Source organism: Odocoileus virginianus, chromosome 21 (genome assembly GCF_023699985.2).
Source record: "Odocoileus virginianus isolate 20LAN1187 ecotype Illinois chromosome 21, Ovbor_1.2, whole genome shotgun sequence".
In the NCBI taxonomy this organism is placed as follows: domain Eukaryota; kingdom Metazoa; phylum Chordata; class Mammalia; order Artiodactyla; family Cervidae; genus Odocoileus; species Odocoileus virginianus.
The window spans coordinates 37,827,123-37,849,764 of NC_069694.1; the positions used below are offsets into that span (position 1 = coordinate 37,827,123).

General features: G+C 36.5%; 1 protein-coding gene across 3 annotated transcripts in view; it reads right to left on the bottom strand.

The window, feature by feature from the left end:
- The window catches only part of EIF4E (eukaryotic translation initiation factor 4E), a 40,293-nt gene that overhangs the window by 12,122 nt on the left and 5,529 nt on the right, over positions 1 to 22,642 (bottom strand). For all 3 annotated transcript variants that reach the window (XM_020901650.2, XM_020901646.2, XM_020901647.2), the window contains one exon: positions 2,977 to 3,083. In XM_020901650.2, coding sequence (XP_020757309.1) covers positions 2,977 to 3,083 — 107 coding nt within the window. The remainder of the gene's footprint in view (positions 1 to 2,976; positions 3,084 to 22,642) is intronic.

Consider the following 22,642-nt stretch of genomic DNA (forward strand, 5'->3'; position numbering starts at 1 on the left):
GAATCCTCAATAATTTTTAAGAATGTAAAGGGGTCATGAGCCCAAAGAAGTAATATTTAAATAATTACTATAAATAACTTAAAAAATATAATAAACATAATATATACATGCAAGAATACTTCTAGGCTGCTATTAAATGGGTTAATTGTGTGGGCTAAAAAAAAAAAATAGGATAACTGTGTGGGTAAAATTCTCTTAAGACTGACATGAAACCCAGAAACCATGGAGGAAAGTTGGTATTTAATTATATGAAAATAAAAAACCTTTAAAATAACAAAACTCTTTAGACAATGTTAAAAGACAAATGATTTGGAAGCGTATTTTCAACCTAATCCCCCCTTGGATGGGTTAGCATCCCTAAAGTACAATCTTGGAAATAAACTTGAAAAGATAATCCAAAAGAAAATAACAGACAATAAGAACTGAACAGACTTCTCACAGGTAAAAACACAAATAAGCAATTGTCTTGAACAAAACTGTTTTGAAACTTCAATAGAAGAAATGCACATTTAAAACAATAAGACATTGTTTTCGCAAATCAGACTAGAACCAATCTGACAGGCAATTAAAATTTAACAGATTGACAGCACCAGTTGGCAAGGATGCAGAAATCAGTAATTCTAAGCAGATAAAGGAGGATAATTTGGCAGTGTCTACAAAGGTAAAATGGGCAGTCTTAAACCTAAGAACTCTGAAATTTTACCACATAGATATACCACTATATTCACACAAGTGTAAAAAAAATATAAGGATGTATACATAAATTAAAAAAATCTGCATACTCATTAATGTAAGCCTGATAAAATACAGGACTATACAAGGCTGTCGATTAAAATAAAGACTTAAAATTTACATGTACAAACAAAAAACTCAATAGCATGGCAATCTGTATTAAAAAAAAGTATATACATGTACATTGAAAGGTTTTGGAAAAACACAAACCAAATTTTTAACACTATTTTGGGGAGTGGAGCAAAACAAAATGGGGAAGAAGGAATCAGAGAAAAACAGAGAACTTACACTTTGTATAGTTCATGCCTCGATGATTTAATCTTTCTTACAATACTATAGTGGTGTTTTCTTTTAAAGAAAACATAATTCCTTACAAAATTATTTACAAAAAGTAAATAATGAAGCAATTACCAAAATCAGAACCAAAAATGTCTTAGAACAGTTTTCAATGTGATATTATTTTATGCAAGAAATAGAAATTATAGAGAAATTAAAATCCTCACATTTCATTTTAGGATTTAATCAGTTTGTTCACTGATAAGGGCACCTTTCAGGAATCTCAGATTTCATCTTAAGCTATGAGGGATATATGCCTTGATCTCCTAATAAGAGCAACATGAAGAACTGTGTTCACAGACAGAAGACAGTGAGCTTTTTATACGATACCACTGAAAAGATGGGGGGAAAAAAAAGGTTTTAGTACTGCTGCTAGGATGAACTATACAAAACTGCCACTAATCAATTGTACAACTTAGTATCACTTTGGCACAATGCTTTCCTGAAGAAGAATTTTTTCCTTTTATCAACTATTTGACCTTTGGTATTTCACACACTGGCTGACAATCCACAGAATCTAGAGAACTGACTTGTTCCTTCCTGGAGGGTATGCTGAATCAACTATCTCCTACGAAAAAACTACCAAAACATATTTGCACTATTACTTCAGTAGGTCTACAATGATAATGAAGGGAAAAAAAGGACATAAAGGGACAACACATTTTTCAAATAAATGAAACCTAATTATAGACTTGTGGGGTCTGGGAGAGGGGGAATGAAAGGAATTAAAGATCCTAGAAAGTTAATTTATCCAATTTACTTTCCTCCAGATTCTGAGGAAATGTTTCTGAGTTTTCCCACCATCAGCTCTCAGTGAATTAAAGTTAAGTTTTATCAGATAAACCAGAAAGATAATTAAGTAAAAGCATAAACATACTGGGAAGTGGTAGGGCGGAGACAGGAAAAACCATATACTGAAGTATTAAACTACTACACTGCAACTATGAAAACTTAGCTCATCCAAAACTCTCTTTTCCTCTTCTAAACTTCTCTTAAAATACAAACCAACCAATATCCAGACTCCACATACCCTAGGCTCTTTCTCCTTCACAGACCATCTGAACTTTCTCCTTCAAATTGCCTATTCCTGCTCTATACATTTGTATAATTTCTATTCACTCTTCAAACTACGCCAATCTTTTTCCATCATCTACTCTACTAACTCCAATGTTAGCAAGGACTTACTGTTCAATCCAATGAATATTTGACCTTTTTGGGGCATATATGCTGTACCTTGTCCTTAAAATAAACCATTTTCTTGGTTTCCGTGACCAACACTCTGTCCTAGTTTATACAGTATATATGTCTATACACTTCCATAGGCATTCTTTTTTTTTTAAATTTTACTGAAGTACAGTTGATTTACAATGTTATGGTAATTTCTGCTGTTCAGCAAAGTGACTCAGCTATACATATGTATATATATTTTCATATTCTTCTCCATTATGATTTATCACAGGATATTAACTATATAGTTCTCTGGGCTATACTGTAGGACCTTGTTGTTTATCCACTCTATTTATAAAATAATTTGCATCTGCTAACTCCAAACTACCAGTCCATCCCTGCCCAACCCCCTCTCTCTTTGCACCATGTCTGTTTTCTTCACAGGTACTCTTACCCAAAATAATCCCCTATGTGCTAATATGCCAAGCCTCTGTTGTGAGTCAAATTCACTTAAGAGAACTCATTTACTACTCTGATTTCAACTACCATTCAAAGTTCTACTTTCTGAGCTCAAGATTCACACGTAAAACTGCTTGTCAGACGTTGGTCATCCAAGAGAAAATGGAATCCTCAACCTAACATACCTAAAACTAGTCTTATCTAACTTTCCCCTCCAAACCTGTCCCATTCACCATTTACCTTGTTGCCCAAGTCAAAAAATCCATGTGTCAGAAAGCTTACCTGTTCTGTAAAGGGTGTTTAATATAGTGTTCTGGGTTAGCAACCTCCTGATTAGATTCTGTTTTCTCTTCCTCTGTAGGCGGGGGATTCGGAGTAGGGGTGGTTTCCTAGTGGAAAATAATTAAACATTATAAACTTCTTAACATGAAAAAACAACATCAAGAAATTTACTTGCACATTTTTATTGAAATATAGTTAATTTACCATGTTGGAAAACTTAATCTCTATGATAGCAATACTCTAAATAAATCTGAACCAATACTGTCCATAACATTTTTTTAAAGAATGAATTACAGGAGAAGCATTTGATAAAGTAGACCACTAGCCAAACTCTAAGAAAAGCACCAGACTCTTCATTAAGAGCAAAACGTTTCTCAAATTAAAAAATATTATTATCTTCCACTTACATATTTAACATAAGATTATTAAACACCATGCAAAACAGGAAAATGAAGCATCTTTCTTTTAACACACCATTAAAGTGCTGTGCATGGCAGGGTGGTTAGTGCGGAGGGCGGGTTCAACTCAAGTTTGGAGAGCATAATTAACTCTGTTACATGACACACAGAAAACCTTTATAAAATGAATAAGGCAATACCACACAGAGCCTTGCCTTCGTGTCAAACTGTTATGATACATGGTAACTTAAAGTTGAGCAACTTCTGTCCTTTTCAAATGACCCTAAGGAAAAAAGCTGGACACCAGCTTGATTTGAAATCTACATCAGGAAAGGTGTACATCAAGGCGGTTTATTGTCACCCTGCTTATTTAACTTATATGCAGAGTACATCATGAGAAACGCTAGGCTAGATGAAGCACAAGCTGGAATCAAGACTGCCAGGAGAAATATCAATAACCTCAGATATGCAGATGACACCACTCTTATGGCAGAAAGCAAAGAAGAACTAAAGAGCCTCTTGATGAAAGTGAAAGAGGAGAGTGAAAAAGTTGGCTTAAAATTCAACATTCAGAAAAATAAAGTCATGGCATCCAGTCCCATCTCTTCAGGGCAAATAGATGGGGAAAGAGTGAGAGACCTTTTTTTGAGCTCCAAAACCACTGCAGATGGTGACTGCAGCCATGAAATTAAAAGACGCTTACTCCTTGAAAGAAACGTTATGACCAACCTTGACAGCATACTAAAAAGCAGAGACATTCCTTTGCCAACAAAGGTCCGTCTAGTCAAAGCTATGGTTTTTCCAGTAGTTATGTATGGATGTGAGAGTTGGACTATAAAGAGAGCTGAGTGCCAAAGAACTGATGCTTTTGAACTGTGGTGTTGGAGAAGACTCTTGAGAGTCCCTTGGACTGCAAGGAAGTCCAGCCAGTCCATCCTAAAGGAAATCAATCCTAAATATATATTCATTGGAAGAACTGATGCTGAGGCTGAAACTCCAATACTTTGGCCACCTGATGCGAAGGACTGAGTCATTGGAAAAGACCCTGATGCTGGGAAAGATTGAAGGCAGGAGAAGGGGACGACAGGGGATAAGATGCTTTGATGGCATCACCGAGTCAATGGACATGAGTTTGAGTAAACTCTGGGAGTTGGTGATGGACAGAGAGGCGTGGCGTGCTGCAGTCCATGGGGTCGCAAAAAGTCGGGCACAACTGAGCGACCGAACTGAAGTGAGACATAGTTATCATCATCATTTAAAAATGTCATGGAAAAATGGAGCCTGGGAATAATGCATATTATCCACATTAATCTATGTAACTCTTCACCCTACTGTAAATTGGTGTCAACAAAGACAGCTAAGAAAAGGGACCAGAAACTGAAACAAGTTGATACAAAAGAGGAGGGCACTGCAACAAGGGTTTGGATATCAGATTTAAATGGAACCAGAAAAACAATAAAGATACATATTCACATTAACATTTTATAAATCAGAGATGTATGATCTAAAAGATTTCAGAGCAAACAGAGGATGCATATTTTACAAAATAAAATTCATTTTTCTAATCAAAAAGACACCTCCAGGAACTACTTTTTACTAGCCTATGAAGTCACTCACAGCAAGGGCTTTATCTCGATTTTGCTCACAACTACAATGCCAATGAGGAAAATACTACACCCAACAGAAACTTACTGGCTCGATTCCTTAAATTTTAAATATTTACACAGAGTAGTTAAGGCCCTAAAATTTACATATAGTAGCCAATGCCTTAATATCACCATTTTTACCAGCATTTTCTTATCACAATCCATTTAAATCTTCAAATAGATGATCATTACCAAATGTCATTCTTCACTAGCTTAAAATTAATGATGGTCTGCAAACAGGGGCAGTCTGAGTGAATAGAGAAAGCAGGAAACAATTAGGGACTGATAAGGCAGGTGGGTTTCAGGGACAGTGTACCAGAGAAAAGGGAGCTGCAGGAGTGAGATTCAAACAAACATGCAAAGAAAATTTTCTACAGCAACTGATGATCAAGAGATTTAATTGTCTACAGAAAGAGACCTAGATAACATACATATATGATCCAGATAACAGGGGTAGCAGTCTTAACTTTTTTTGTTTAGTTGTTGTGTCCAACTCTCTTGTGACCCCACTGACTGCAGTCCACCACGCTCCTCTGTCCACAAGATTCCCCAAGCAAGAATACTAGAGTGGGTTGCTATTTCCTTTTCCAGGGGATCTTCCCAACTCAGGGATCAAACTCACATCTCCGGCACTGGCAAGCAGAACCACTGAGCCATATTATTACTACGGTAAAATAGAAGATGGAGGGAATTCCCTGGTGGTCCAGTGGTTAGGATGTGGTGCTTTCACTGCGGGGGGCCAGGGTTCAATCCCTGGTTGAGGAACTGTGATCCCACATACATGCAGCATGGCAAAAAAATTTAAAAAAAAAAAGATATTCTTCCCCTCAAAGTTAAGAAATACTGCAAATTCTCTTATTTACCTAAAGGACAATGATTAGTAAAATGTACTCATGAATTAAAAACCCTCATTACAATCCACAATTGTACGATTCCACCAGTGTTTGTTTACATCTTCTATCAATACCTCAGCAGCACATAAAACACAATGAATTACACTAGGAGTAATTACAAGTTTCAGAGGATACAAAATGTCACTTCCTAAGTAAGTACATTCTTCTCTCCTATTCTATTTTTTTCACCATTAGGAGAATGATGGAAGACTTAGATGGTATCTAAAGTTTCTAGATACTTGAGAAAACCAAATATGCTCATTTCCTTAAAAAGTGTTCCTTTAAATTGACAGTTCTATTTTAATTGAAATTTTAGTCTTTATATTAAGAATATACAATATTGGAGTTTTCCTATAACTGAAAAAAAATAGCTACTAATCTTTAAATAAATGTGTGTAGGTATGAATAAGTATACTATTTTAAAATCTTTCATCTTTGCTTTCAGTATCACACAAATAAGCTAGATTTTAAGAAAAATACTCTAACACACTTTGTCTCTTTTCAGTATTTGACATGTTTTTTAATATAAGCCTTTCCCCCTCCTTGGCCACAGTGACCAGGGATGGAAGCTGTGCCCCTTGCAACGAAAGTACAGATTCCTAACCACTGGACCACCAGAGAATTCCTGTCTTTTTTAGCCTTTTAAGCTACTATCTAGAGTCTGACAGATGTGCAAATTTTTAAGCTTATTTGAATTTCTCAAATGCTCTTATAAGATAAAAGTGATTAACAGCCAATTGTTTCCATGACACAATATACTCAAATACTCTACAAAAACATGGCACAGGCCAAATCTAGTAAGAAATCATTTTCATGATGGAAATTACTTATGAAAATATTAATATTATAAGGACAGATTTTCTCAGTACCAATTTTCTCAGGTCATGTTGTGCTATGGCCATCTACTTATCACAACAATTCAAAGCTTTAAAAAGTGTACAATCAACCATTCACCCTGAAAACTTGATTCTACAACTATGTTGTACATTATTGCAAAGGAAAATATTTTTGTTTGAGACTACTGAGACATGCCCCATTATAAAAATCATTTTCTGCTCATTTCATTCAACTTACTGTTTTATTTTTTGTTTAAAATCTCTTAACTTTGATATAAATAACCAGGGTGCATTTTTTCAACTTAGATAAAGCAAAAAAACACACCAAAGTACAGCCATGTTCCATGTTATTTTAACATTTAAGATTAATCCTATGGCAGTGGTCTGTTCTATGGGGAAGCTCCAATGTCATTTTTTTTGGCTTGAACACGTCTTAGTTGCAGCATGTGGGATCTAGTTCCTTGACCAAGGATCAAGCTTAGACCCCCAGAACTGGGAATGCAGAATCTTAGCCACTGGACCACCAGGGAAGTCCCTCCCATACCTTATAAATCTGTGGTAGCACATATAATGAGAAGTAATGTCCAGAATGATGGCCATGCTGTATTATTAAATTCTTTGATCAAAAATTAGTTTACAGTTATAGTTGTTGTTCAGTTGCTAAGTCATGTGACCCCACGGACTATACGGCACACCAGGCTCCTCTGTCCTCCACTATCTCCCATAGCTTGCTCAAATTCATGTCCACTGAGTCGGTAATACTAACCATTTCATCCTCTGCCACCCTTTTCTCCTTTTGCCTTCAATCTTAGACATATGCCAAATTAATTATAGACATATACCAAAAAAGAATGAAGTAACATATTTCCAAAGAACCCTAAAAGGGGGAATTTCCTGGCAGTCCAGTGATTAGGACTCAGTGCTTTCATTGTCATGGCCCAGGTTCAATCCCTGGTCCGAAAGACTGGACAGCCAAGGTATTTCCTACACCCAATTTAAAAACAAAATTCTCTACTGCAATGTCCTGTAACATCCCTCCAGCTTGGTGACCACCCAGCTTGGTAGTCACCCCACAGAAGGAAATTTCACTGAAAATTACATTTTAAATATCCCAGAAACTACCCAGACAAACCAGGAAACGCTCATTTTAAAGACCATCGCTACTCTCAAATTAATCAAATATAATTTCAACCTAAAAGACAATCTGCAAGTGAAAAACCACTGTAGGACACATTTCAGGTGGGTAGAAAGGTGAATAAAGCTGTGACATCGTACAGTGTTTTATCAAGAGATAGTAAGGAAGCAGGGAGTCTAATGTGAATGTTCATGAAACCAAAGATAGAACAGTAGACTGGAGCAAGACTGTAAAACGCCTCAGGCTAAAACTGTATCTTACCACATGGAAGCAGTGGAAGCCATTAATTGACAGGTCAAAGTTATTAAATACAGCTAACGAGTAAGGGAATAGAAGAGACAACCAGTTTAAGAACAAGTTATTAAACCTGGTTTTGGATTTGCTGAGTTTATGAGATTTAAATAAAAATACATGGAGAAGAGGGCAGCTTTGGTGGTCCTGTGGTTGGGAATCCACCTGCCAATGCAGGAGACTCAGATTCAATCCCTGGTCCAGGAAGATCCTGCATGCCACAGGGTAACTAGGCCCAAGCACTGTAACTACAGACGCCGTGCTCTAGAGCCCTCGAGCTACAACCACTGAAGCCCTCACACTCCAGAGCCCTGTGCCATTAATCCAGAGAAGCCACCGCAATGAGAAGCCTGTGCACTGCTCGCCACAACTAGAGAAAGCCTGCACACAGCAACAAACACCCAGCACAGCCAAAAATAAATAAGTAATTCTTTAAAAAATATGGAGAGGGAGAGCAAGAGCTTTCAATTAACAGATACAAACTCCTATATATAAAATAAACAAGGTCCTACTATACAGCACATGAAATTATACTGAATATCTTGCAATAGCCTATAGTGGAATGCAGAGAAGTACATACATACATATATAAATACATAACATTTTAAGTATATACATACATATACTAATAAACTGAATCACTAGGCTGTGTACCATAAACAGGACATTGTAAACTAACTATTCTTCAATTTAAAAAATTTTAATGTACAGTATTCCAATTTATAATTTGACTCAATGAACATGAGGTGAGCAAACTCCAGAAGATAATGAAGGACAGGGAAGCCTGCTGTGCTGCAGTCCTTTGGGGTCACAAAGAGTTGGACACAACTTAGTGACTGAACAGCAACTACCAGCTTATTAACACAGTACCTCAGCAAACTGAAAGCACTACATATTAAAGATATGAAATAATGAACAGAAGGGTAAGCAAAGAATAGAAAAGGACAGCAGTGCTTTATGATTTTTTAAGTGGTAACACCAATCCTCACACTTGTATCAAACTATGAGTTTTTTTACATGATAGGTAACATTTACTAAGCAGTTACTAACAAGCAATAGGCTACATTTATATACATTATCTCAATATAGGAAAGCCCTATAGGGCCTATAGGAAGAAATATAGGGCTTCCCTTGTGGCTCAGCTGGTAAAGAATCCACCTGCAATGCAGAGGCCTGGGTTTCATCCCTGGGTTGGGAAAATCCCCTGGAAAAGGGAATGGCTACCCACTCCAGTATTCTGGCCTGGAGAATTCCACGGACTGCATATAGTCCATGGGGTCACAAAGAGTCAGACACGACTGAGCGACTTTCACTTTCATCTCAATATATTCAATCTTCACAATACTGTGAAACTACTACTCTCTATGCTCTTCAAACTTAAGCCGTGGACACTACCATGTACTGTCTATAGCCTGACATTTTATTGCAGGACTGTCAAGATTCACAAATGGGGATACTACGTCTCTAAGTTTTACCTGTTTATTGTTTCAGCATAATTATTATCACTAGAGCCCTTGTTCACTCTCACAAGTGTCCGGAATGGTTACCAAGACACTCCTTCCAGGTGGCATAACCCTACAGTATATACTAATACCATGCTTTTGTACCACAGCCTCAGGTCCCACACCTTCACTCTCTTTCAAGTGCATGCCACAGAAAAGACATGAATAGTACACTTCACTCTTCCAACACACACACACACTCCACTAGGAAAAAATATGTAAATGCCAATGATTAATTATAGGTATTTTATATTATGCAATATAGTATACTAAATACCTATATGATCAAAATATCTTAGAGCTACAGGTAAACATAAATAAAAGCTCTTTTATGGATACAAATAATTAACTCTGAGAATATTATTATTTGATAAGCAACATATGTAAATAGAATTCATGATTCTTTTACTCTTCCTTTTATTATCCAAACATTCAGTTCCCAGGTCTCTTTTTAGCAAAGATGCACTTCCCACAGACCCTCCCATATGTAAATTAGTATAATTATCTAGTACACAAAAACAAATAGCCTCACATGCCTTGTAAGGAATGAAAAATCTGGTATAAACAGTAAAAACTGCCACAAATAATTAAACCAGCTATCTTTGGGTGTTAGTTTTCAACTACATTATCTATAGTAAAGGAATACCAGCTAATCTGGCATCACTCATCAGGAAAAGTATAGCTATGGATTTTGCAAGTATTCCCTGTCTGTATCAAAGCATAAAACTGGTGACACCTTTGTGCCATAAACTAAAAAGCTGGAGAAGATAAACAATAAATGTTGATTTAGCAAAATACAAATCTTCTAGGGTTTAAAACACTGCTCAAATAGATAATTTTTTCATGTAAAGGACTGTGAGATCCCATATATTACCTCTGATTCCAGACAGTACTTTTTAGTATTCTTTTAAACTAATTTAATATGACACATAAACAATGAAAAAAATTGAAAATTGAGGTGTAGAGGGAAGAGCTGCGACCATTTGCATAAACTGTATTGTGTCCAAAAATTACTCCAAAATTTAATAGCTGTTCAATTTAAGTTATAAGAACTATCTAAAATTTAAGACTAGCACTAGATTTGAGTTCAATTTGCTGTGCTATATGTTTTTGGATAGTCAGCAAGCTACATCTAACCACATTTTACTAATATAAAATAATTCCTATAGGTCATACTTGAATTTCTGATCTTCTAGAACCTAATTTTTAAAACCAGAAAGACTTGTAGGCATTTAAAATAAACTAACTCTTAAAACAGCATTAATATTTGTCAACCAAATTATTCTGCACATCTTAAGTTGCTTAGGACAAGTCTACAAATTCAGAAAGTGTGGTAGAGACAAAAGAAATAACAAACATGTATGGTCTAGAATAAAGTTAATAATAAAATTTAAATGTTAATGCTACTTAAACCAAAGGCAACCAGAAGACTCATATATTCTTTTTTGTTTTTACTGAAGTATAAAACACACAATGTTAACTTCTGCTGTAAAGCAAAGTGAATCAACTATAGTTGCGTTGTTCAGTCATGTCTGATTTTTTGCAACCCCATGAACTGCAGCATGCCAGGCTTCCTTGTCCTTCACAATCTCCTTGAGTTTGTTCAAACTCATGTCCATTGAGTTGGTGATGCCATCTAACCATCTCATCCTTTGTCGCTCTCTTCTCCTTCTGCCTTCAATCTTTCCTATGATTAGTGTCTTTTCCAAATGAGTCAGCTCGTTACATCAGGTGGTCGAAGTATTGAAGCTTCAGCATCAGTCCTTCCAATAAATATTCAGGGTTGATGTCTTTTTGGATTGACTGGTTTGATCTCCTTGCAGTCCAAAGGACTCTCAAGAGTCTTCTCCAGCACAATTCAAAAGCATCAATTCTTCAGTGCTCAGCTTCAGGGATTCCCTGGAGGCTCAGCTGCCTGCAATGTGGAAGACCTGGGTTTGATCCCTGAGTTGGGAAGCTCTCCTGGAGAAGGAAACAGCTACCCACCCCAGTATTCTGGCCTGGAGAATCCCATGGACTGTCACAAAGAGTCCATGGGGTCGCAAAGAGTTGGATGTGACTGAGCGACTTTCCCTTTCAGTCTTCACTATGATCCAAGTCTCATATCCATACATGACTACTGGGAAAACCATGGCTTTGACTATACAAATCTTTGTCAGCAAAGTGATGTCTTTGCTTTTTAATACGCTGTCTAGGTTTGTTATAGCTTTCCTTCCAAACAGCAAGCATCTTTTAATTTCATGGCTGCAGTCACCGTCCACAGTGATTTTGGAGCCCAAGAAAATAAAATTTGTCTAAAAAAGAAGGGATATATGTATACACATAAGCAGAATCAGCTATACATATACATATACATCCTCTCTTGGATTTCCTTCCCAATCAAGTTGTCAAAGAGCAATGAATTTCCTGTGCTATTCAGTAGGTTCTCTCACTAGTTATCCATTTTATACATAGTAGTGTATACGTCAATACCAATCTCCCAATTCAAGACTAATTTTAAAGTAACTATGGAGAAATTTATGTAAGTTGAATATTACATAAAAGTAAAAATTGGTGCTTCAAATAAATTAGTAATATTAAAATGTTAGGACAAGCACCTACACTGCACAAAATTATACTGGTTCCAGTAAGGTAATAATTTATATTTCATTCATTCTTTAAAGTTTTATAATTATAATTTTAAAGGCAAACATTGTGAAGAATTTAACTGCTGCTTCTTTTAAACTTCATTCTTAGACTTCACTGGGGATCTACCTGCCATCAGTAGACACGGGTTCTATCTCTGGTCTAGGGAGACTTCACATCTCACGGGGCAACTCAACCCATGTGCCACAACTACTGAGAGCCCATGCTCTAGAGATGATGGGCTACAACTACTGAGCCTGAGTATGCACACCCTAGAACAACAGTAGCCACTGCAAGAAGCCCGAGCACTGCAACTAGAGGAGCCCTCACAAGCTGCAACTAAAGAAAGCCTGCACACAGCAATGAGAATCCAGCACAGCAAAAAACAGGTAAAAAATTTTTTTAAAGTTTCTTTTAATTTGAAAAGCATAACTCAAATGTAACAATACTGATTAAATGTTAGTTTAAATAATCAACTTTAACATGTCACAGTTAAACAAGCAGTTGAATTCTTTTTAAATTCCATGCATTAGTTTTAATTTCTATAATGCTAAATAGCAAGGGGGTACAGATTTGAGTAAACTCCAGGAGTTGGTGATGGACAGGGAGGACTGGCGTGCTGCAGTCCATGTGGTCACAAAGAGTCAAACATGACTGAGCAACTGAACTGAATGCTAAATATTAAAATTTTAAATTTCAACGTTAAAATTTCTTACAAAAACTATGGTTTTGGTAAGAATATTAGATTTATCCTTATATTCTCTGAGTATCTGAATCATCTTTCCAAAGAAGTCAACCTGTATTTCTTTAAAAATTATAAAACCAGGTACTGCAGCCACTGTTAATGAACCATCCAAACTTCCAAATATAAAAACATCTATAATCTTTAACCCAATTATACTTTTAATTCTGTATTTATTCAAAGGAACTCTCAGGATAATAGCTTTATATATTTTATACTAGTAAGCAAAAGTAGAGGCAAAAAAAATACAGGTTTAACAGATAAATCAGTGTTTATGATATATGAACTAGTTTGGAAAAATCATTTAAAAATGCTAACATAAATGCGGAAAAGATTTCAGGACTAAATAAACAGAGAATTCTACTTTTAGGGGGCTGGGAGCCACTTTTTAAATTTAACAAGTCCAAATATATTGTGATATCTCCAGACAATGCAATATTATTCTACAATAAGAAAATAAGCTATCAAGCTGTGAAAAGGCATGGAGGAATCTTAAATGCATATTAAGTGAAAGGATACTTAAAGGGTACATACTGTTTAACTATATGATAACAACTATATTTCTGGCAAAGACAAAGGATAGTAAAAAGATTTGTAGTTGCTAAGGGTTGTGGAGGAGGGAGGGATAACAGAAGACTTTTAGGCTGCGAAACAATCTGTATGAAACTATAATGGTAAATGGGTTATGTCAAGTGTCCAAACCAAACAGAATGTGCAACAATAAGAATGAATCCTGATGTCAATTACAGTCTTCGGGTACTCATGATGTGTCAGGTTCATCCAATGTTAACGAATGTACCATTCTGGTGTGGAATGTTGAGTGCGGGGGGAGACTGTGCCTGTCGGGTCAGGAGATACGTCAGAACCCTTCGGACCTTCCTTTCAATTTTGTAGTGAAATAAATAAATAAAATTAAAAAAAAAAATTTTATAGTGAACCTAAAATTGCTCTAAAAAAAGTCAAAGGAAAAGGCAAAGGCACAAAGAGAGACATGGTTGGGGGGGGGGGGGGGGAGTCCACAAACAAGTAAACCAAAATATTAACCAGAGAACATACTGTTAGGATTACAGATGATTTTTTTCTTCATACACATCTAAATGTTCCAAATTTATTATGATAAAATTAATACTGAAGCCCAAATACATACAGTATCTACTTCTGGAATGCTCAATCTGTTCCAGAGATGTCAGTCCCTACTTGCACCAACATCACATTTTCAAAAGTACCTTTGTTGAATGTTTCTCCTCGCAGGGGACATTCTTGTTTCCCCTTTTCTCCTCCTTTTCAAAAACTTACTGCCATTCTCATTTGTTTAAGTCTTTCAAATAAACTTACAAACTTTTTCTTTAAATGGCCAGAGAGTAAATATTTTAGGCTGGGAATCTGATCACTTATTCATTGCTTTGTTTTACAATCTTGTGAAATAAAAACAATTCTTAGTTAGCAGGCCACACAAAAAAGCAGCCCTAAGGCCAGCTTGTGAACCCCAGCATCAAGTGTAGCTTTCACTGCACTAGCAAATATTTTGATTCAGTTTATACAGAATGCACACATTAACTTTAGGAAAAATTACCATCTTTCCAATAGTAATTCTTTGAAGAGCAAATTATGACTCTATAAGAGTCCTCTACTGTATTCTCACTTTATTTGTGAATCCTGAAAACTGTTAGGATTTATAATTTCTAGGCACTTAAAGACTCTGGCATTTGAGTATATGATTGCTGCAAAGAACGTCCTAGATTTGTTATTATTCCTGGCATTTTTGGCCTAGTTATACAGAAAAATTGTAACACTATATTCTATAATCAGAATGCAACAAGTTACTTTTTAAATGTCATAATAAGTACTAGTTCTTTATTTCATTTCTATTCAGTAATCCAGTATCTCGTAGGTTAAGGGAGAGCTGGGTTAAACACTCAAGAGTGCGTGGCACATAATAGGCACTTAAATGTTTGAATAAATGATTCTAATTTTGTTCCTAGTCAAAATTGCACTAAAACCACAGTGAATTAAAAAAAACAAACAAACAAGAAGGTGGTCCAGAATCATGGATGGGGAGAGCAGAGGAAAAAAAGAGAAAGAAAAGTGGAATGTAGATGGACAAGTGGTAACTATCAATATACACCTTAAAGTCTCCTGGCAGCACCTTTATAACTTGAAGTGAAGGGAGTAAGTTAAAAAGAATTTGGTGAGGGTTTCCCTGGTGGCCCAATGGTTAAGAATCTGCCTTGCAATGAATGAACGCCGGTTCAATCCCTGGTCCAAGGAGACCCCACATGCCACGTGGCAACTGTGTACCCTAACTACTGAAGCCTGTGCGCCTATAGAGCCTGTGCTCCACAAGAGAAGCCATCTCAACAAGTAGCCTGCACACCACCACGAAGAGCAGCCCCCACTTACTGCCACTAGAGAAAAGCCATGTGCAGCAACAAAGACCCAGCATAGCCAAAAATAAATAAATAAAAAGAATCCAGTGAAAGCTGTTTCGGGAATGACTAGGTCTCTCCATCCCCAACCCCACCCAACCATTCCAAGTCCCTAGGATTGCTGCCATGAGTTCAAGAATAAAAAGAAAAAAAGCAACTTGGAGAAGATAGCCAGGGACAGATCATGCCTTTAAAAATATGTACCTATGTATGTCCTCCAAAAGTTCAGATTGTGCATGCATACAATTATTCCAGGAAGCTATGAAAATGAGCATTCAGAAGATCAGAGAGAAAGAGAACATCTGGAAATTTAAATTATGAGACAGAAAAGGTTGGAAGTGGTAAAGAACCTGCCTGCCAATGCAGGAGACATAACAGATGCAGTTTCAATTGCTGGATTGGGAAAATCCCTTGGAGGAGAGGCATGGCAACCCACTATCACTGGACTGGATATATGCATACAATAAAAATTTTATTTCAGAGTTTCCCCATTTAATGACAGAAAAATGGTATCTCAGCGTAGTTTTAATTCAGATTTCACTTATTATGAGTAAGGATGAGCGTCTCATGTTTTATGCCTCTACTTCCATTTCAGGGCTTCCCTGGTGGCTCAGATGGTAAAGAATCCGCATGTGATGCAGGAGACTGGGGTTCGATTCCTGAGTTGGGAAGATCCCCTGGAGATGGAAATGGCAATCCACTCCAGTATTCTTGCCTGGAGAATCCCATGGACAGAGGAACCTTGCAGGCTACAGTACATGGGGTAGCAAGGAGTCGGCACAACTGAAGCAACTTAGCACGCACAGAAAACAAAACAAAAAGATGGGAAATGAGAGCAAAATTTATATTTAATTTAGAGAGCACACAAGAGCATGTCAGAGCATGCAGACATGAACGACTCAGTGACTCCAATATATAATTAACTGTTTCAAAGAGGAAAAATGGGGATAGGAAAATCACCAATAGATCTCTCAGAAGAGATGGGTATGAGTTGCTATATCTAAAAGTTCAATGAGTACCCAGCACAACAGACAATATTCACACTGAAGTATGTCACTGTGAAATGGGGACAAGGAAACTTGACAAATTTCTAGGGAATGGAAAGGGAACTGGTCACGTTAAAAAAAAAAAAAAACGCCATCAGAATAATTCCTGAATTAAATAATTATAAGAGAAAATGACCATGGGACTTAAAAATTCTGAAGAAAAGGCTACACCCAAACTACATGTTCAATATGCATGGTTTCAAAACTCTTTCTCACGCACCTTTTCTCAAAAATCTTCTGGAAGATGTGATCCACCATAGTGAAACAAGTAACCATAATCAGAGGAAGAAGAGAGATACAGCAGAGGGGTCCAACACAGAAGTCATGACAGCAAATCAGGAACACAGTCTAAAGGGATCCAAGCAGGACAGGTGTGCACCAGATATAGAGAGCAACAGTCTAGACTGGAGCAATGTGATTCTGGCTACATTCGTTTCACATCTGTTATGACCAAAGGGCTTACTCTTCTACCTTCTATTAAAAAACAGACTGACATGTTGTCTGGCCTGGGTGTTTACATACACTTAACTCAGCTTAAACATATACTAACAAAGCTCCCTTTTCCCTCTTTTGTGCCCTGCTTCCTGGAACAGCTAAGAATTCGACACCAAAATTGTATTTTGTAGTTCTTAAATACAGAACAACTCACTCCAAGAGACCTCTTTCTTAACTGAAGGTTCTCCGCCTGGCCCATTTCACAGCCCCACCAGGTAACTATAGGGTCCTGTGTTTCCCAGAACATAATCTCACCCGTTGGTTTTCCCAAGAAGGGCTCTAATAGAAACTTCAGGAAGCTGAAACCAAGCTATAACCCAGAAGGTGTGTTCCGCTACAGCAGCAATACTGTGCTTTCCTTATACATCATCTAAGTTTTTAGTTTTTCAAAATTAAAACAACTGAAAGATACACAGACTGGATATTAAACTCTAAAGGTAATCAGACTGTTCAAAAAAAATCAAGGACATGATTAACATGAAAGTCAGGTTAGTGAGTAGGTGAGGAGGCAGACAAATGAAAGTGTAACCATGGGGTACAATGCGGAAGCACTGATGATGTCTTACATGATGGGTCTTCAGTTTATTACTCTAAAACTTACAGACACGGGTGTATTTTTTCTACATATAAATATCTCAGTTAGAAAGGAGTTCTAAAAAGAAAAAAATTGTAGCCTGATAGCCAATGACAGTAACAGAAGTGCTTTATCAGTAGAGTTTTTAAATTTTCAATTTGTTGCCAAAACATTCACCCTACAGATATACCACCTCATGTATAGAATAGTACAGATAAGAGTTATTCATCACAGCACTTAACTAGCAAATGGTTGGAATTCCAAAGTAAGTTACATAGTTAAACTGGGGATGGGACGTAGAGCGGGAGGTAAGGGATGTGTATGACAAGAGGGGAGCTGTAGACTACTCAAAAGTATGGCTACATGCATACAGGAAGGTATGATTCTTAATACATGGCATAACTCTAACAATCTTCCATACCTTTGAATTTTTTACTGCTTTTCTCAAATAATTACAGTAGTTACAAATTTTTCTAACTGTTCAACTTATCACCTCAGTTCAGTTCAGTTGCTCAGTCGTGTCTGACTCTTTGCGACCCCATGAATCGCAGCACGCCAGGCCTCCCTGTCTATCACCAACTCCCAGAGTCTACTCAAACTCATGCCCATCGAGTCGGTGATACCATCCAGCCATCTCATCCTCTGTCGTCCCCTTCTCCTCCTGCCCCCAATCCCTCCCAGCATCAGGGTCTTTTCCAATGAGTCAACTCTTCGCATGAGGTGGCCAAAGTATTGGAGTTTCAGCTTCAGCATCAGTCCTTCCAATGAACACCCAGGACTGATCTCCTTTAAGATGGACTGGCTGGATCTCCTTGCAGTCCAAGGGACTCTCGAGTCTTCTCCAACACCACAGTTCAAAGGCATCAATTTTTCAGCGCTCAGCTTTCTTCACAGTCCAACTCTCACATCCATACATGACCACTGGAAAAACCATAGCCTTGACTAGATGGATCTTTGTTGACAAAGTAATGTCTCTGCTTTTTAATATGCTATCTAGGTTGGTCATAACTTTCCTTCCAAGGAGTAAGCGTCTTTTAATTTGATGGCTGCAATCACCATCTGCAATTTATCACCTAGTCTTCAGTTTATCTGGTATGGATAACACAACCAAACCAATAAACACAAATGGTACTATAATTCATCCCCAGATTAACAATCACATTTCCTCTTATAATCAATTCAGGATACTAAACTTTGATATACTTATATGCCTTAACTGGACCCCAGGAAGTGTTCATCAATATAGCAATAATATGTTTTAAGATCAAGCCATGTAATATATATCATCAAAAAAAAAATGAAAACTTGATTGTTGATATGAAATGCTCTAAAAGACATAATAAAAGAAAAACACAAGAGGCCAGAATAGTGTATGGAGTTGGCTACCACTTATTTTTTGTAAAGAATGTACAGCCGATCCTCTAACAATGTAGCGGTTAGGGGTACCGACACTATACAGTCAAAAATCCACACACAACTTTACAGTCAGCCCTTCTCATCCAAAGCCTGGCATTTGTGGACTCAAACAACTGCAGATCATGTAGTATCATAGAATGCATTTAGTGAAAAAAAATTCATACATAAGTGGAGCCCCACATTTCCAATCAAGGTTGTTCAAGGATCAATATCACATTTGCTTCAGTATCTGTGGCAGATTGGTTCCAGGACACCCTAAGATACCAAAATCTACAGATGTTCAAGTCCCTTAAATAAAATGGCACAGCACAGAGAAGCCTCCAAAATTTGATCCAGTTGATTGAATCCTTGGATGGAAATCCGGAGTGGGGGTGGGAGGGACACTGAATATACAAATTTCCACAGAAAGATATGAACTGACCACCTGACCATGCTGGTTGCCCCTAAAAGTGATCCATCTGGATGGGAACAGCCTGAAAAAACCTTATTGTATACTCTTTTGTACAAAAATTGATTTGTGGACAATGTAAACAACAACTGGCTATTCACACACACATTTTCTTAAACAGCAAAACAAGGTCATATGACAGTTTTGTTAAGACCAAATAATTATCTTTGCAAGTTGAATATAGAAGAAAAATTAGAAAGATGTCTTCCTAGAATTAAACAATAACTTGCCCAACCAAACTGGCATTTGTCGTATCCAGTTATTTCTTATAAAGTTGCAATACGTGTTTTTATATACCAGGATATATCTAGATTCTAGAGCCACTGTCCAATTCCGTATCCATTTACTACATATGGAATTAGATTACAAGTAATTAAAAATTACATTTAAAGTTTAAAAATAATTTCTTTGTTGGATTAGTCTTATTTCAAGGGCTCAACAGTGCAGCTAGTGGCTACTGTATTGGAAGCACAAATATAGAACACTTTGACAATCACAGAAAGTTCTCCTGGACAGCATTTTTTCAGAAGAATCCTCAAATAAGCCAGTTAACATCTGAATGCTTTGGAGAGAACTAGGTGGTTGGAAAGAACAGGAGATAGGTTTTTCACACCAGTAAGACAGGACTTGGCCTGTGCCAGGCAGCATCCTTAATGTTTCATGTTAACGCTTTTAATCCTCACTGTACTTCAATTATTTTCCTTTGTAATCCTAAGTATTAATAGTTTAGTCAATGCATTTAAAAACCGTATTCTGATAATGAGGTCACAAGCTCCAGCAGACTGCTAAAAGGATCCATCACCTTTAAGGAAAAAGTAATTAAAAAAGATAAAATAGGAGAAGGAAATGGCAACCCACTCCAGTATTCTTGCCTGGAAAAGTCCATGGACAGAGGAGCCTGGCGAGCTGCAGTCCATGGGTTACATTAAAAAAAAAAAAAAAGCTAAAATAGCATTAATTATAAATCAAGATCCAAAGGTGACTTTACTATTGTTTGAGAATACAAGTTGTACAAGTTCAAAACAAAAAAATTAATTGTATCACTCATAAATCCTATCATGCGACCACCCATACATCCTTTCAGAGTTGATTTTATGTTTATTTGTGCGCAATCTATGAACCAATTCTATCCTTAAGAGTTTTTCCTGAAGGTAAAGAGTTGGACTTCTGAGTGTTGGTTGAATTTTAGTTTCTTTTTTCCAAGTGTAGTAATAAAGCTTGTAGGCAGAACCTGGGTTTGAGTTCCAGCACTCTCACTTAGGAACTATGTGACCCTGGCAGAAGTTTTTTTTTGTTAGTTACTTGAAATGTGAATTTTTCACCAATAAAAAGTATTTATCCCACAACATTAAAAAATTTTTTAAAACTACAAGAAAAAGATGTGCATTTTCTCTCTACTGAAGTATTTCTTGCCTTAGTTAATACTTTAAGTTATCAGACTTCGTGGTTACATAAACTGTTATCTGAAGATGACCCATGGAAAATCACATAAGAATCTTTTATAACAATTTTTTAGTTCACATAAATACTAAAATCTTATTGGCTGTCATTATAATAAGCACAGCATTTTACAGTAACAAGTTTAAAATACATAACTAAAGACATTTTAGCTTTATAGATTACTGCAAAGAATTTACTTCAAAGATTACTCAGAGAAATCTTAGTCTTATTACTACCACCTCCTCCAAATAATTCAGCTTTTAAGATGAGTAGCATATTATAACTGAAACTTTTTCAAAACAACTGCTTAACTCTTTACCAGACCTTTCACCAAAACTACTAAAAGTACAAAGGTAGCTGAGAATAGATGTCATATTTGCCAATTTTTAAAAAAATTTACTGCACTGTTTCCACTAGTAAAATATTTCACCTGTCAAATCATTTGAATTGACAAGGTCCAGAAATCAAATGAGAAGGGGGAGAAGGGAAGAGATCATTCCCTTTCTTTAGAAATCAACCCACAAAGTCCTAGACCATTTACTGAAGAATGAATAGTATAACTAACTTGTTTAGTCCTTAGACTTTTGACACAATGTTACTATTTTCTTAAGATTCGATACTTCAGATATCAGCAAACACTGCAGGACAACAGAAACTAAAAACAAACGTCCACATACTTTCTTTTAGAGCTTTAGCAAAATATCTATTAAGTTTATCAAATTAATCTTTCCAAGTCACACAAGGAACACACACTACATGCCTCTTGGAAAGACAGTGTCATGTTTAACACACTCTGGAACTTGGCTGCTTTAGTTTGAACTCCACCCCACCACTTATTAGCTGTGCGATCTTGGGCAAGTTAGTCACACAAAGTTACTTCATTTCTCTGTGCCTTGGTTTCCTTATCTGTGAAATAAGAATAATACCTACCTCATAAGACTGCTAAAAATTAAATGAATACATGTAAAGCACTTAGTAAGATGCCTGACGTACAGTAAGTGTTGTGTTAACTATTATTAAGCTATAAAGATTACTTAAGTTAAAATTCACTATTACAGACTATTATTTAAAAGAACATTTCTATTAAGTCAGTTGCTTAGAACTTTAAATCTGTAGCCCTAGAAATGCAAAGCTGGTTAGATTTGTTATAGTTCCACAGACTCTCAGTGAACACAGTGAGCAAAAACTACAGCTTCCCATTGTTCCTATGAAAGATGTATCAAAAGTTCCAACTGTGGGAAAAATCTTATTTTTCTGATCACATTCTCAGGTTCTAGAAGTAGGAGACTAGAAATGACTACATAGTACTTAAGAGATAAAAGTCATCTTTTTTCTCTATAGACACATATAGGAACTTTTAAAACACTACTGATTTTTACTGTAAAGAGTGGGAAGAGTATCAATCAGTTACGGGTCATAAGCTTTGTATTTCTGAATAATGGCAAAGAAAAGATAAAAAATAAATTCAGCTATGTGAATCTCCTAGCAAAGAGAGGAAAAAAGGTAAGGATACCCATGCATGAATACACCTGCATGCAGTACATCAATGGAATGTTAACTTTATCTAGTTCTTTGTAACTGACAAATTGTCATCTCTAAATATTGTATTTGAAAATCAAAATCACTGTACTTATTCCCATTTTCCAGCTAGCTTTAGAAATTTCAAGGTTTCAACACAGATACTAAAATTAGATTGTAATTCAGGCTCATTTCCACTTCTCAAAAAATTCTCTATGACAAAGAAGGAGCAACT